The sequence below is a fragment of the Drosophila simulans genome, chromosome 3R (genome assembly GCF_016746395.2).
Source record: "Drosophila simulans strain w501 chromosome 3R, Prin_Dsim_3.1, whole genome shotgun sequence".
Classification (NCBI taxonomy): domain Eukaryota; kingdom Metazoa; phylum Arthropoda; class Insecta; order Diptera; family Drosophilidae; genus Drosophila; species Drosophila simulans.
The window spans coordinates 27,308,414-27,324,088 of record NC_052523.2 but is presented as its reverse complement, the minus strand read 5'-3'; the positions used below and the strand labels follow the sequence as shown (position 1 = coordinate 27,324,088).

At 45.5% G+C, this 15,675-nt stretch overlaps 3 protein-coding genes and 1 long non-coding RNA gene across 7 annotated transcripts; 3 read left to right on the top strand and 1 right to left on the bottom strand.

Annotated features, from left to right (window-relative positions):
* The first annotated feature begins 188 nt into the window (after positions 1-188).
* Positions 189-3,312, top strand: LOC6730320. Of its 3 annotated transcripts, none has more exons than XM_002105566.4 (6): positions 190-559; positions 1,425-1,541; positions 1,607-1,883; positions 1,941-2,098; positions 2,168-2,257; positions 2,315-3,025. In XM_002105566.4, the coding sequence occupies exons 1-6, from the start codon at positions 377-379 to the stop codon at positions 3,023-3,025; spliced, it is 1,536 nt and encodes a 511-aa protein (XP_002105602.1). In that variant the 5' UTR covers positions 190-376. The 3 variants fall into 3 exon arrangements, with proteins under 3 accessions (XP_039151697.1, XP_002105602.1, XP_039151698.1); XM_039295764.2 differs by adding an exon at positions 3,224-3,312 and having other exon boundaries at positions 191-559; positions 1,607-2,098; positions 2,315-2,811; XM_039295763.2 differs by having other exon boundaries at positions 189-559; positions 1,607-2,098.
* Positions 3,313-3,347: 35 nt separating this feature from the next.
* LOC27206377 lies at positions 3,348-4,229 on the top strand. Its single transcript, XM_039295765.2, is given in 2 exon segments — positions 3,348-3,467; positions 3,469-4,229. Coding segments are annotated over 2 exon segments (363 nt in total). The 3' UTR covers positions 3,712-4,229.
* Positions 4,230-5,310: 1,081 nt separating this feature from the next.
* LOC6730318 (myb-like protein AA) lies at positions 5,311-15,017 on the bottom strand. Of its 2 annotated transcripts, XM_016177886.3 has the most exons (7): positions 14,843-15,017; positions 14,221-14,773; positions 9,566-9,829; positions 9,394-9,502; positions 9,141-9,278; positions 8,563-9,077; positions 5,311-6,948 (listed from the first exon to the last, which is right to left on the bottom strand). In XM_016177886.3, exons 2-7 carry the CDS (start codon positions 14,318-14,320, stop codon positions 6,521-6,523), a joined length of 1,554 nt encoding a protein of 517 aa, XP_016037082.1. In that variant the 5' UTR covers positions 14,321-14,773; positions 14,843-15,017; the 3' UTR covers positions 5,311-6,520. The 2 variants fall into 2 exon arrangements, with proteins under 2 accessions (XP_016037082.1, XP_016037083.1); XM_016177887.2 differs by lacking the exon at positions 5,311-6,948 and having other exon boundaries at positions 7,143-9,077.
* LOC123327248 lies at positions 11,218-14,578 on the top strand. Its single transcript, XR_006541841.1, has 2 exons — positions 11,218-11,377; positions 13,424-14,578. It is a non-coding gene; the product is annotated as an uncharacterized LOC123327248 (long non-coding RNA).
* Positions 15,018-15,675: the final 658 nt, after the last annotated feature.

Genomic DNA, 15,675 nt, shown 5'->3' with positions numbered 1-15,675 from the left:
TATATATTTTATGTCCAGGCAGCCTAGCAAAGTGGAGCAGGCAAACGTCGTGTCTAACTGGCGAAATATTTAAATAGCCAGACCAAATTGGCTGAGGTTTCGATATCCTTCGACTCGCCTTCAAGGACAGACGACCGAAGTGTGCCTTAACCTAGGTTATAAATAGTCGGGCGTGCTGCCTAGACAACCGACCCATCATCCACGGCCCTTTAGTGCCTGGCACGGATCCTGGCAGCCAATTCGGCGGTTAAACGGCTTGGACGGGACACGAGACCGATTCAGTAACGCCGCGTTTGCTGAACGCAGCGCTACTTCCGTTCTCGTTCTCCCAGTTTCCCAGATATCCAGATAGGACTTCCAGAGCATACGAAGAGCCATGACGACTAGCGATGAAATGGGCATGGGGGGCAACTTCTGCCACGACCACATCCAGCACCCGCTGATGTGGTGCGATGAGAAGAAGCGTCTTGTGGAGCGCAAGAATGCTGAGGAGAGTCTTCGCATGTGGCGGCGCAGGAAGGCGGAGGAGTGTGCTCGCAAGGAGAAGGATAAGCAGGAGGTGGGTAACAGTGCGTATGTGTGATATTTCCAGACCGTGCGTATGAGTTATATTTTAGGGTTAGTAGTTGTTTAAAACACCTTAAACTTGGAACTCTGAACCCAAAATATAATAGTTCAAAAACTATAAAGGCGATAATCAATTCACCAAGTTCCAAGTTATTTTGGAAGTCTAAGGCAAAACCAGAAACGAACCTATGACAATCGAAAAACATCTCGAACCTTCAGCCACGCGATAGTTGCAACTTTCGGTAAGTTCAAAGACCTGCCCCAAGCAACATGTAAGGCATCCGCCCGCGCGGATCTGGTTCAACAAACCCTTTGACAATTTCGACTTCGGTAATCAAATCACCTCTCTTCGGCCAAAAGCCCAACTAAATGCCAATTGGGTGCTCCGGCGAGTCCTTGCGTGACTGGAGTCCTGGCTCCTTGCTCCACTACCTATCACAACCTGCAGCTGTGTGAAAGCGTCAGCCGAAATGTGGGTGAAAAAAATCAGTGAAATGCAAATCGCCGTTCGCTGCAACTATAACAACAACCTACTAACAAAGTTTGTGGGCCAGGGCAGCGGAGCTCCAGGACTTGCCAATTTCCGTAAACAAACATCGCCACACTTCGCGGAGTGACACGACGAGGTGGGTTGAGCCAGTCTGGAGCCATAAATAGGCTGCCACCCAATCGATAAGGCATAACTCGGTGTTGTAATCGTCCTGCGGAAGGGATTTAATGTAGTTATGTTGTGACTTTATTGCGGGTAATGCGATTCATGATCTTAGCGGAGGATACACTAGTTTGCATTAAGGATTAGTTACTTAAAGATCAGTTCTTAACAGTTGGTTTAATACCAACAATGTTCCTTTATCCAGTACTACGACCTGTTTCACCAACATTGTCCCTGGGGTCGACCTGGTGGTGGGGCACCCAACGTAGAGGTGCGCCGCAAGGACATCACAGCCGCAGGTCTTCACTCCACGCCCACAGTGGTAAGGACTCTTGAATCCCTCTCTCAAATTATGTATTCTACTCCAATAATTTGAATGTGCCGCAGACCAATGCCCACCGAATGAATCTGCTGCAGCCGTGTCGCTACAACGACTTCTTCTCGATGCAGAAGAAGTGCCACAACAACCCGCTGGCCGCCTACCATCACCACCACCACCACGCCCCGCCTGCCCCACCGCCGGGTGGTCGACTGGGCCACGCGCACTCGGTTCATCACCTGCAGGAAAGTGGTCCCAGGAGCAGCACCGTAACGATTTGCGAGCGGGAGATTCCGCACAAGCCCGGAGCGGCAGTTGGTGTCAATGTGGCCAAAAACGCCAACGGTGAGAGCCTTCACATCGAGCTGAAAGAGCATCCTTCAATGTCGTTTCGCAATAAAGGCCACGTGGACATAGAATTGCGTTACAAGCCCTCTCCTCCGTGCAAGGGCAAGCCGCTCCTGGAGAAGATCGTGGTCAGCGAGAGTGAGCAGCGATGTCCTTTGCAGGAAAAGCTGGCCACTCAGAAGAAGCGCCTGCAGGCCAAACTAGAAAAGCCGGTGAGCGGCACTTATTACGCCCCCTGAAACCAAGTTTAACTGATTCCTCTTCATCTGTCCTCCTTCTAGTCCTGCAAGGAGCCCTGGGGCAAGGCGGGTCCGGGCGGCAAGCCCTGGCGGAGTCCCAAGGAAGTGGGCAACACGTTCATGAAGTCACTGGTGGGTATCAGTAGCTAGTGCCCATATGTACACTGTTTAATTATAATCTAATTTCAGGGTTGGACGAACAAGGAGATGCTGAAGGAGTTGGACCAGGATAACCCGGTGACTCCGGCGGAGAAGAATACCTTTCGCAAATCGCGACCGGGCAAGCCGCCAAAACCGCAGCGCTGCTGTGAGTTGTGCACTTGCAACTGTCCCGCCATGCAAAAGAGTCCGCCCAAGCCGTCGCCACTTTCACTTCCCATTCCGCCGGGCAAGAAGTGCCCGGGTCCGCCAGGTCCGCCGCCCGGAAAGATGCTGCACCACTTGAAGCCGCAAGACTGCGGCGGCAAGCCCGTCAAGCTGTGCCCCCGCATGGCGTCGAGAGGTCCCTGTCCCGGGAGCACCAGTACCGCCACTCCGGATGCCAGCACGGCGGGAGGAAACGGAGGAGCCTATGGCGAGGGTGGCGGGGTGGAGCTGGTTCCCCTGCTCGCCAGAAGGCGTGGCATGCACCGACCCATCAGCCTCTCCAGCACGGACGTGACCAAGAGGACGCCGTCGCACGATAGGTACGCATCCAAGCACAAGCATCCACCAAAGAACTGTCAGCTGACCACCACCAAGATCAAGTGCATCAACAGCATCATCAAGAACATCAGCCACATGAAGCGGCTGCCCAAGAATCTGAACTGCAAGCTGCAGTGTTGCAGTTGCGATTGCCCCACGGCCTTGGCCACGGGCTGCTGCCTCAAGCGGCTGACCCTGCACATTCGCCAGGCTTGAAACCCACGTTCTTTCAATCCTGATCCCCTCCTGCTTTCATAGTTCCATTCCACCACCTACCCGCTCCCTCCGTTTCTCATTTGCTTGCTCTGCGCCAGACATTGAAACGAAAGTCCGCTTGCCCCTCTGTGCTTTTGCCTTGTGATCTTGTCCTGTTAATGGTTTCTCTAATCCCCCACTTCTCCTCGGCTCATCCAGCAAGAAAATATCCATTGTAATACAAGTGAAAGTATAGCAACCAAACGAGCAAACCAAATACCAATCTCACCAAAATCAAACAAACCGCAACAGCAAAAATCAAAAATCATAATACCAATCTTCTATGTATGTATCCCCGTGCAAAACGAATTGAACTGAAAACCGAAAATCGCTCGGAAATTCGAAAATTCGAAATCTGAAAAATCGAACTGATATAAATGAAACTATAATATTGCTGCCCACCCAACTGACCGACAACCAGGATCCAAACGGCCGCCGACATGCGCTATCTGCACGACCTGAATGTCCAGATCTCCCAGAACCGTCGATCCGTCTCCGTTTCCAAGCAACTGGACAGGGATCTGTGCAACCAGCACTTCGACACCTTCGAGACGTTCTGGGGCAGACCAGGACATGGAGCCCGTGGCGACAAGATCAACAAACTGAAACTGGACAATCTGCTCTACGGCGCCAGCGAATCGGCGTAAGGCCAAGGATTCCTGGATATTCAAGGATATTCCCTCACCTTCTGACTGGCTCGTAGTTTGTGTGCTTAAGTCATCTGCTCAGAAATCAATCGATGCCAAGACCCATGAGATCACATTACTGGACTAATTATTCATTTATTACTATTTTTGGTTCTCCAAGTTCGCATTTCCAGTAATATTAACATCAGCCTATATGCCATTTCTTCTATCTCTGTGAAAATTTTGCCAACTTGCTTCTAGTAAGTTGACCAAAGTTTTGAATAGGTGGTTTTCCAAATTAAGGGAAAACTAAAAAATATAGTCAGGGTGGTGAATTACAAAAACTCGTTGGAAGGAAAGTTTAGGTAGTTTAATAAATAGGTAATAAAGAGAAAATAGATCTACGAACTCTTTCAAAGCTTTGTTAATTGATATTGAGTAATAATTTATTTTGGCTTGTATCTAGCATAAGTAATATCTTGTAAATACAAATCAATAAATTATGCAGTAAATTATAATATATTAAATCAAACAAATAATTGAAACCACTTTTACTGGCATTCGCCGTCCCAAAATATACATTGTCGAACAGTTCCCCTCAAACTGTGTTAGCAATAGACAGTTGCCCTCAAACTGCATCGTTCCGACTACTAGGAAAAATAAATTCAACAATTTCTCTCGAGTTTGTTTTTGAAGGACATTTTTATTATACATATGTTTATGTAGTATGTAATAGATCACATAAAGCAAAAAGAGAATATTTTACTACTTTTTTGTTTTTGTGGATGATAATGATTTCTTCTGGCTTATGGATGTGCCAATAATCCCCTTTGAGCTCTCGCTTTCAACTCAAATAGGGACTTTTTTGTGTTTATGTGGATGTCGATGATTTATGATTTATGTTTAAACGTCAGTTAATTCTCTACGTATTATTACGATTTTAGTAAATTACAGTTACAATACATTATATAGTACATAGTAATAGTATGTAGGTAGAGTACGAATACGTTAACTATTCATATAGATTTTTATTCATTTTCTGTTTTGTGATTTTTTTTAATTAAAAGTTATTTCGGTTTTATTACTTTTTTTGTGTGTGGTTTTGTTTTTCGTTAATTTTACATACATATATTAAATATATTTACGAACATAACAGCAGTCTTATATAAGATGACATACTCATTTTATTGTTTTCATTAGAGGGTTTGAGTTCATATCCATTCTGAAAGTTTGAATGCGAGTTATCGGGTAGGGATTTTACTTGCATCTCCTGGCCGAAAACTCGATGGGGCTCCGGGGATCCGAAGACAGTTTCCGTTCATATAAAAGTTGTTTGGCTAAACTAGGGCGATCCGTTTGGCATCGCTTAAGCGTGAGGTCTTAAAGATATTGTTGTATTTAGATGTAGGTATTCATCGATAGCTAGGTGTTATATCTATAGGGACGCTGAACTATTTAGTTTAGTTGTGATTAATTTTTAAGACGCTGCGCGTCTGCGAAATGCGCTCTGAAAAGTTTACTTTTATTTTGTTTTGTTTTGGCGGCTGACTAAATTGATGTATATGATGTATACTTGATGTAAATATCGTATCGTATTTTAAAAATTTCATTTTTGTTCTGTTTGAATGCTTAAGGAACCCGATTCTGCTAGGATAGGAAGTTCGATTGAATCAGGGGCGTACAATGCTATACAATCGTCGAGAGAATGGACAAATATATTTTGTATTCATATCGTATATTTTGTATTTGTTGGGGACTTTACACTTAGGGGACGTTCGAACACTATAAATAAACAATTACAATACATGCGCGGACAAACACTCACACAGCTACAGATGCATGCTCTGCTCTATAAATAATAGCGTAATCTATAATTATAATACTATAACTACTGTAGAGTTATTGTGGCTCCTATGTGGAAACGCCTCCCGGCTTCCCCTAAATTTGTAGCTAACTATTTTATGTTTGAAATATTCGACATTTATAAATTTTGCATCTCTCGCTCAAAGTTGCCTTGGCAAGCTGGCGACCTATAATTTTCCTAATTCCGACGGTCTCACGAAAACGAGTTCCGTGCACCATTTCGCTTCTATGGATTTCTTTTAGACAATTTATAATTTTCAATTAGAATGACGCAAACTGATTGGGGAAAGACCCTTTACTTAGATTTCATTGAAATTGTACACGGGATAGAGGTTTCTTAAGTTATAAATATAGGGTTCGGGAATTCCACCAACCAGTAGGTTAGATAGTTATGTTTTATGCGTATAAAAATCAAAAATTTAATTTAACTACAATAATGACTAGTTGAAGAAAATTCTCCAAATGTATTTACTAAAATGTTGTCGCTTGTATAATTAATTTTTTTTTCAAATTTTTTGTTTGTTTTGTTTTGTTTCCTTTAATTTTAAAATTATCTAAAGCTGTTTTAGAGAAGCTTTTCTAAGCAGGCCAGCTTAAATATGTTTGAGATTAGGTTTAATGATTTTTTGTGTGTGCTAGTGGGTGATTTTTTCATAGTTGCGAAATGCTTGGAATTTGTTTCTGTTTTGTTTTTTGCATTTTGTGGTGTTTTGGAAGCCAATGGAAATTCTTGCTTCTTACTTCTTGCTTCTTGTTGCCTTGTCTTGGAAAACTTCTCTAAGGACCGTAGGGCAGCGCCCAACTGCCTCACTTATCCCTCCTCCATTAATTGCTGCAGCTTCTGCATCCTTTTCCCATCTCTGCCTTATTGACGAATCCTCTTTCTCCGCCTCTTGTCAGGTTTGTTAGTCAGTTAGTTACTACTTCATCACAGCCAACTCTCTTGCCTTCTCATCCGATCTGCCGATCAGTTGATCGTTTTCTTGAAGAGATTTTGGTGAATGTGCTCGTTTTGCAGCGCGCACATTTGGCCCACAGCAACCGCCCGCAAGCCACCGCCTGCTCCTGATCCGCCGGAAATGCCCACATCCGATTGGTGCCCCATGGGTGAGCCCATTCCATCGGCTCCCTGTGAACTGGCCACCGCTTTGCCGGCCCTCAGATTCAAGAAGAACTTCTCCTTCATGGCCAGCGCGGAATACTTGTGCTCAATGAAGTTGGGCGAGATCTGCATGGGCAGGGAGTTGCCGGTGGTGGGCAGTTTCGCTGGAGCGATTGCGGTGGACCTCTTGTTAACGGACAGGACAGTCGTGGGCGGCTTGCTGGAATCGCTGCTGCCGTGGTTGCTGTTGGGGTTGCTGAGGTTGCTGTTGTTTGAGCAGGAGTAAGAGGTTTCTGCAATAGGTAGAGAGAAAAGGAAAAGAAGTAACGAAAAACATAAAATAAAAACAAAACAAACGAAACGAAAATAAAGAATACCCAAAATTCGACAGAGATGGAATTGCTAGGAATTACTAAGGAGTAAATTAAAAATATTGCACGAAGTCGGAGGACGTCTTAAACTAATGAGCAGACTTTAAATATCCGAGTAGATGTGTGTGTGTTTTTATATGTGTATATATATATAGTATAATTAAATTTCATTTTGCTAGTGCTTAGAACATAAATAATACTTGGATTTAGTCGAATACGAATAGTCACTAAAGCTAAAGCCGAGATTAAAAAAGTTCTAAGTGGTAATGCTAACAATAATTAAATTGATCAGTTGGAAATGAATTTGAAATTAGCATTTTCTTGCGTATTTTTACAATTGTTGCTCGTGCTTCGTCTGTGTTGGTGTTTTTTTGTATAGCCTAATTAAATTAAGAGGAGATCAGCAGTTGTAAATAGTTTAATACAAGCATGAAAGTCATACATACAATCGATGAATAAATGATTAAAATGTTCTCTTTAAAATATACAGAATTAAATATTGCACAAATAATGCGATTTGTGGGATTGTTTCCATTATGTTTAGTTGTATGATACAATTGATTTAAATTGATTGGACTCGGGGTCTAAACTAAGAACAAGTAAGCAGTCTACGAAATGTTTCCAAATGTGTGTTTTGGTGAGTGAGTGGGCTTGTCTGCCCCCAAGAAGATCGGCATTCTGTCGAGTCTAGAATGTCTTTCGTATACGGACAAGCTGGTCAATTTGCCTTAGGTGGCTCCAGTGTCAGTTTTCGGTGCATCAGTAGCTGCTTGAGTATAGGCTACGTCTCTTCGTTGACGGCGCCAGCGCCTACAACTTCAATGCCCGCCACTGTTGCTCCTCCTATGTCCTCCTTGCAATCTGTGATGCTGGCAATCGCTGCAGCCACGCTCTCCGAAATGCCGTCGCTCTGACCCTCATCCGTCTCCATGGGCTCTATCAGTTCGAGTTTGCCCTTCTTCAGCAGCTGCTGCTGCTGTTGCTGCGGCGTGGGCGAGCTGCTCTTGCTGCTGTTCCCGCTGACGCTGCTCGTGGGACTGATGGGCAGAACGTGGTGTTGCTGCTGCACCTGCTGCTGCAGTTGCTGCTGCTGTTGCTGCTGCTGCTGCTGTACCTGTTGCACCAACTGGTTTGGTTCCTGTAGTAGCAGTATGTTGGTCTTCTTGGCCAACGAGGCCACTAGAGCCTGCTGCTGCTGGGTACTACCATTCGTGGTGGTGAAGGTCAGCGTTTGGGTGTTTTTGGTGGGTGAGGTGGCCGGCGTGAGAATGCCCAAGTTGACCAAATTGGGCAGCGGTTTGCTGCCATTGAGCACTGTTTGGCCAGTAGTTGTGGTCTTGTTGTGTTGCTGTTGCTGCTGCACAATGTCCATAGAGGAGCCACCATTGGCCACATTGGTGGCCAGCTTGAGTATCTTGCTGGCTGTGGCGTTAGCAGCCATCAGATTGCTAACCGACTTGGCTGTCGGCGTGTTGTTGGTTTTAATGGATACTAAACCGAGTGTGCTGCGCATTAAATTGTTGTTGTTGCTGTTACCTGTTGCAGTGTTTTGATGGAGTTGCTGCTGCTGCTGCTGCTGTTGCGGCTGCGGCTGTTGCTGCTGATGCTGTTGCGTGGGAAGATTGGTCAGGGTGACCACATTCCCGGCACTGAGCTGCTGCAGGACATTCCCGTTGCTAGTGAGAATGGCAGTGTTGCTAGTGGTGCTCCCATTGTTGCCATTGTTCCCGTTGGACAGACTGCCGCTGCCTCCATGACAACTGCTGGCGCTGCTCGACATGTTGCTGATGCTCGACGGACTCAACGAGCCCAGCGACTGAGACGGCGAGTTGCTGCGCTGAATGATGGGCGGCGGGTTCGGATTGGAGGAGGTGTTGCTACTGCCCACAGGCGTGGCCGCACTGGCCCCGTCGCCTATGGCCAGCGCATTGGCCAGCTGGGCATTCAGCACACTATCCGGCTGCGAGTTGTGGGTGTGCAGCGCGTGGTTCTTCAGGCCCTGGGCCGTTTTGTAACTCTTGCCGCAGTGACACTTGTAGCCCTTGCGCACTCTGTGGAACATAGAACTATCAGCTTCCAGTTTACCAATCAGTAATTTCGTGGCCAATCGTTACCTTCCGTCCTTTTTGTGACCGTTCTTCGAATGGTACTTGATGCCGTTGACGTTCTTGTAACGCTTTTTGCATCCCGGAACAGGGCAGGCGAAGGGTTTCTCATTGCCGGGCGTGCCATTGTTTCCACCACCGGAATGCCTATTTAAGATAACCAAAGTACACAAATTAATTAAGCAAATTGTGACAAACACCATGTAACATTCGAGTCATAAGAGCTTAAGCTTTATTTAAAAGTATAGAGCTATAAACGAACCTGCTGCCGTAGCGCATGATAAACTCTGAGCTAAACTCCTCGGTGGTCCAGGAGTCGTTGCTATCCTCCGACTCCGTGACCACCATTTCGTCCTCGTCCATTTCGCTGCCTAAATGGGTGCAGAATCAGGAGTTTGAGTCATCCTTATGTATAGTGTTGCAATATGACTCACCTGTGGGCGTGGTGCTGCGGTTGGACGAGGACATGCTGTAGCTGTGGTGCTTGATGGCCAGCTTTCGCTTGAGCTCCACATTGCCATTCCCGTGGCCAGCGGCATTGGATCCGCTGTTGGTGGTCGGTGGGGCTGTTGTGTTGCTGGCCAGGAACGAGCCCGCCTCCTTGCGGTTCTCCTCGGTGATGAAGCGCAGGACGTAACTTAAGGGCAGGCAGGCAGGCTGGGCCTGCTCCTTCTGTTCGACCACCTTTGGGTCATAGTCTGCAAGAAAATGTAATGAAATAGGCCTGTTAGTATGCATTCGTTGCAAAACAAATCAATTTCAAATCACACCATATGTGAATTGTAATGTTTTGAACAAAACTGGTAGTAATTAGGAACCCTGCTAGAAGTCACCGAAACTGGATTACCCAATTAAATATTCCCTTTCGAGACGGGATCGAAAGCCGAACCGGAATGCGGGCAGCCGAACGCGAAACCTGCATCCACAATTCGTCGCCAACCTCTGTGTTTGCTCTGGAACAAGTTCACAGACATTCAAGGGGCCCACAGCCCGGGCAATTTATTATTAAAATGCCGAAATAAGTAAATAGCGAGAGTGCACGTACGGGGTACGGTATGGCGACGGATTTAGTGCGCCTGCTGACGCATTTTCCGCGGAGTTTATGGGGGCTTCGATCTGGTACTGCGACGGAGCACCAGGAGGAGCACATGGTCTGCGGCGTGGATACTTTATCTTATCGCCAGAACAAGCATAAGCCCAAAGCTTGCTTAATCAGCGAGTGCATAATAACAGGTGCCCCTCCTCGGTTTGTCCCCGTCTCCGTCTTTATTTACTTCTCGATCCATGTGTGTGCGCACAACCTAACCTCCATGAGCACGCTTTATTTCCCAATTAAATCATTTTGGTGCGTAACTGTGTCAGCCGGGCCATTCATCATATGCGCCACCGGGCACCCTGTACATTCGTCATGCGATTGCAGTTCCAGTTAACGAGGGGCTGCTAAACGATCAAACAACACGCGTCGATCAGCTGCGGATCTCACAAATGATTGTGTCACTGCAGTTAGTCTAAAACCAGCTAATCGATTATTATATGAGGCAACTAAAATCGCCAGATGATAGGGTACATGATGATATCTTTTGCCATTCTGCCAAACTAAGTCGCATCTGCATCTGCACTAGACCTCGTAGCATTAGTGACTAGAAATCGCAAACAGACTGCATTTCCGCCCAACAGTGCCCACGTGACAAAGTTCGATAACGTTGCAGTTTAATTACTTCGATTTGTACTCGTGGGCAAACGGATAGCATATGCCGCAAATTAGCTATTATGCGAAACATATGCTTTCATCTGGAGTCTCCCGAGCCCCGCCACTCTGCTCGCTTATCAGCCGAAAGGCGATTAAAAACATTTGCGGGAGTGATTGCGATGATGTCTACGTGCCGGCAATCAATGGATGACACATACGGACATGCGGACAGGCCGACATACGGACACACCATATGTGCGTAATAGTTCCACGTACTTTGGGCAACATTTCAGCAAGTATCAATTGCCTTGGACTCTCGCCACTTAAAACTGCAATTATATACACGTATTCCAGCTGATGAAATCGATATGCCACGCCCCTCATCCTCTCGAGAACACGGCGTCATTTGTCAACGGTCAAATCAGTTCACCCGGTTCGGGTTTTTTTTTATTTCTGCTCCGCCTTCGTTATTGTTATTATTATTTTGCCGTTGATAACCCCAGACATTCACGACTTCGCTGTAGGTGACTCTTTGCTCTTGGCTCGATGTGTGCATGTAAGTACATACATATACCCTGCAGTTCCACAATTCATAGCTACTCAAAAACATCACAAAATCGGTGATTATGCGCTCGAGATGCTGGAATGGCAATGAATGAAAATGCAGGGTATCAAATCGGGTATTTTACAAACAGCTCTTGAGCAAATAGCCTACATACATGCAAAATACAAGCCCACATCTGTATATGCGTCGTATTTCATACGTTTTTCGCATTTCAGATACAAAATAAACGCAGATTCCTCTCTCTTTTGCACTCGTGTGACTCATGCACTTGTTGCAGAATTTAAAAACGATAACAAATGTTTTCCTCTTGCTTGAACATGCTGTTTTGGTTTGTTTTCATTTCGGCGGCTATCTCAAAAACTTTCCAATAGCTGTGAAGCAAGAGCGTTTCGTTCGAAATTTGAGGAACACAAGTCGTTGACTGCAGTCGAATTATGTTGACATGGCAAGTGCTGGGACACCTTTTCGTTAAAACCTATTTATTGAAACCATTTAATAACCTTCAAAGTTCATTGAATCAAAAATGTTTAAATGGTTGCGATGCCCCATCTCATAAGAAATAGAAAAGTCACAGAAATAACCTTGCAAACCAAAAGTATTTCAAGGTCAAAAGGGTTTGCTCCCAACCCAACCATTGTGAGATTTTGTTGTTAAGTCCCCAGATTTATACAATCCTCGTTTTCTCTGGAATCCCCCATACAATCTCTGAAACTGTACCTATTATGCGACTGTTTAGTTTGAAAATGAATCTTGGATGGAACCAAATGCGTTTTGGTGACTCATAGCTAGCTAGAATCTTATCTTTCAGATGAAATTCCCCGTTCAAATGGCAAAAACGATTCGACAGGTGCACAGGTACATTTACTGCGGTTTACTGCGGCAGTTCGCCTTTCGCAGCTGGTTATCTAAATGCGAGTGCAGAAACACTCATAAATAAGTTATCCCGGGCATTTTCGGGACCGTACAACAGGTGCCTGGCAACTGTGAAAAGGACAAACCTGAAGGTCCCGCCGCCTTTTGCGTTGCCATGACAACCGAACAGGGCCGAAACGAAGCGACAACGCCCAGCGAGTCCTGATAACAGGCACACATTCATATCCATGCACCCAGCCAACCATCCATCCATCCATCCATCCATCCATCCACTCAGAGAACCCACGCATCGAATGTCCTTCGAGATAATGAAATGATGGGCATTTATAAGCCCTAGAACAGCTCGCTCACGTAATGGATACGCAATGGAAGTGGGGAAGTGGGGAAATGGGAAAATGGGCAAATGGGGGATGCGGGTTTTCGGGGCCTCGGGCGTATTTGGTATCTGGGCCTGGGCGTTTTTGGGGGTGGCAGTTGCCAAGTGGGCGTATGCTCGTGCCTGGGCTTTATGTAATGCCCCGGGACGCAAAAGGGGGTGGTGGCTAGGTGGGAAAGCCTGCCCGGGCAGCCATTTTATATGTGCAAGTGTGCGTGTGTGTGTGTGTTGACCGTTATCACGCAGCAGTGGCAACAACAAAACAGCTGCCAACGTAATCGTCAGCTGAGCAACCCCTCTGCTTTCTCTTTCCAACCCCTCTCTCTATGCGTGTGTGAGAGAGCCTGTTTGTACACAGAGAAAAATTGAAGTCCAAAGGGTAATTAAATAACGTGTGTGTGTACAGCTTACACAGTAGACGAGCTCTGCAATCACCACTTTACTTTGCCCCTATAGCATGAAAAGGTATTGACTTGGATGAATGGTGATCTCACTTGTTAATTTTATGTGTTTTCGTAAATAAATTACACGAATAACTTAACGACCTTTAAAGAGTACCTCACTTTAACAACAAAGCGAGTCGAGCATACAAACGTACTTTAAAAAACTCTCAGTGTAAGACGCACGACATGTTGGGCATAAATAAAGCCCGTTAACGGTTAAACCACCCCCTAACCCCCGTTTTCGTAATGCGGCAACACTACTGAGCTTAACTCTATTGATTTTTCGCCCTCAAAAAACCCCGCCCTCGCCGCACAATCACTAAAATTAGAATTTGTTTATTTCAGCCGGTAAAAGTCCACAAACACACACCCTGGAAATGATTAATTGGAAGCCCACGGGAGTCACGTGGACGGGAAAGTTCAAGTATCGATTGTGATTTTGAGTGCCAGGGATGAGCGGAGGGGAAAGGCGCAGGGGGCGGACAAGAAGCGAATCTCCCACAACTTCTAACTTTCAACTCCGATTACCGGATGCGGATACACCTGCCATGGAAACGAACGCCAGAAGCAGCCAAACCCAAGCCAAGCCATGCGGACAGGTCAAAAAAAGGGCGCTCAACTCGCCGGTTTCCACTACACCACAAACAACAACTAGATGCTGTGCTGGCCTTCCAAACACACACGCACGCACACACACAGACGGGCGGGGGTATTGAATGGATCACCGGCTTTTTTGCTTTTGTTTTGCTTGTGCTGCGCTCTCGCTCGCACCCGCACTTTCCAGCCAGCGCACCGATCAACGAATGCTGTACGCGCCTGGAAAACAGGGCGTGTGTGTGCGGCGTGCAGCGGTGTGCGTGGGCACAGGTAGCCATTTCCAGGCTTCCAGCATCGATTTTGCCTTTAAGTGCAATAAATGCCGAATGCAAACTGCAATTCATATCGCAGAAACAACATTCAATTCACCACGAAGCCGTTCACGCACTCACACACTGACGCACTCGCACACCTCTGCCCCGCTGCGATCCGATTTGTTTTTTTATTTATGCCGCGGCGAGTAAATAAAATAAACAAAACACACCGAGAACATCACGCGACGGTCAAATGATAGCGATATTTACGGTGTTTACGACCCGTCTCACCTATGTGGGTGTCCTCGATGTGGGAAATCAGATCGCTCAAGCTCGGAAATGTGATGCCGCAGCCATTGTATTTGCAGACGTTGATCAGGAAAACGGCCATAATATATATCGTATTGTCATATATATATATATCACGTATTCCGAGGCGAACGAATGTGGCGAGTTATGTAAAAAAAACAGCAACTAAGTCGGGGGCTGGTCAGTGTGGCCAGGTCAGCACTGCACCGAAACGTCCATTTTCCAGGGCTGCAATTTCAGCTTAGCGGCGACTCCCACCCACTTCCAATGTGCTGTGGTGAGTTTAGGGGGTTATGTGGCGTTTGATCGGGCGAATACTGTTCGTTGGTAATTAAGCGATGGTAAGTCGCTTTAGAAATTCAGCAGAAGGACATGGCTTGTGTTTGTGTTAGCGATGAACTCTTCTTGTACTGCAATTCAGCTGCTTCTGCCGTCTCTTTCCCTACGCCGCTCTTCGGTGTGGTGTGTTTCGGTCCTCTGGCGTTTCCTCACACACACACACACTCATGCGCAAGTGCTGTTATGCAATTGAGGGCTGCAACATTTTGGGGGCGTAACTGGGTTTAACCGACTTCAAATTAGAATCAGTACTCTATATACTTACAGCATTCTGTGCTTCGATTCAGTTACCTTCGCAGTTGCCGCTGGGTAATTAAAACATAATTTAAGCCGACGTGACGTAGACACAAACACCGACGTCGAACGACGCGTTATGCTGCGTTTGTGGTGGTGTGCGTGACTGTGGGGAATTGGCCCGTACCAGGGCTGCAGTTCATTCTCGGGCTCTTAGCGAGTGCCCCCTCCGAACTCATTAAAGTCTAGCAGATACACCTTCCTAGAGAACATTAAATATTTCGAGAATACAAACTTATATTTCGATGAACATATGCCGGCCGGCTCTAGTTATTTACTTACGTATTGTACCATAAGAAATTATTACGAGAAATAAATAAACATTTTTATATAGAGGATTGTTATTGCGCATAGAATTATGTAAAGATGCCGGCGGGCTCTAGTCATTTACTTTTGTAGATGTTGTTCCGTAAAAAATAATCAAAACAAAATGAAATAATTAGTTATATAGAGGATATTGCATCTTGACTTACACTTTTATTTCAATTTCGGGTTAGGCATACTAGTTTAGCTAAGGTTTATTAAAAAGTTTTCATATATATAATTTTCACATATGAATTTAATATTTTCAACCCTATCAAATATATTTTCAAAAGACAGGAAAATTGTGCCCTAAAATGATAAATATTATAAAAACTTAAGTCTGGTTATATTTTATATACATAATTTCATCAACTATATTGATGAAAATATATATTTCACAATATTTATGTATGTTTTTATATAAATGAACAGATTATATGCATGTAAAACACAAACGATTATACCTATTTTGCCCTTAACTTGCCAAATTCAACTCGCACA

What these genes read in the sequence shown, in the direction of transcription:
- LOC6730320 (XM_039295763.2), top strand. Translation starts at nt 377, where the DNA reads ATGACGACTAGCGATGAAATGGGCATGGGGGGCAACTTCTGCCACGAC. An exon ending in AGGCCAAACTAGAAAAGCCG is followed by an intron (nt 2,099 to 2,167) that starts GTGAGCGGCACT and finishes TCCTCCTTCTAG; the next exon opens with TCCTGCAAGGAGCCCTGGGG. An exon ending in ACACGTTCATGAAGTCACTG is followed by an intron (nt 2,258 to 2,314) that starts GTGGGTATCAGT and finishes ATCTAATTTCAG; the next exon opens with GGTTGGACGAACAAGGAGAT.
- LOC6730318 (XM_016177887.2), bottom strand. Translation starts at nt 14,320, where the DNA reads ATGGCCGTTTTCCTGATCAACGTCTGCAAATACAATGGCTGCGGCATC. An exon ending in CATCGAGGACACCCACATAG is followed by an intron (nt 9,830 to 14,220) that starts GTGAGACGGGTC and finishes ATTTTCTTGCAG; the next exon opens with ACTATGACCCAAAGGTGGTC. An exon ending in GGTCACAAAAAGGACGGAAG is followed by an intron (nt 9,078 to 9,140) that starts GTAACGATTGGC and finishes TATGTTCCACAG; the next exon opens with AGTGCGCAAGGGCTACAAGT.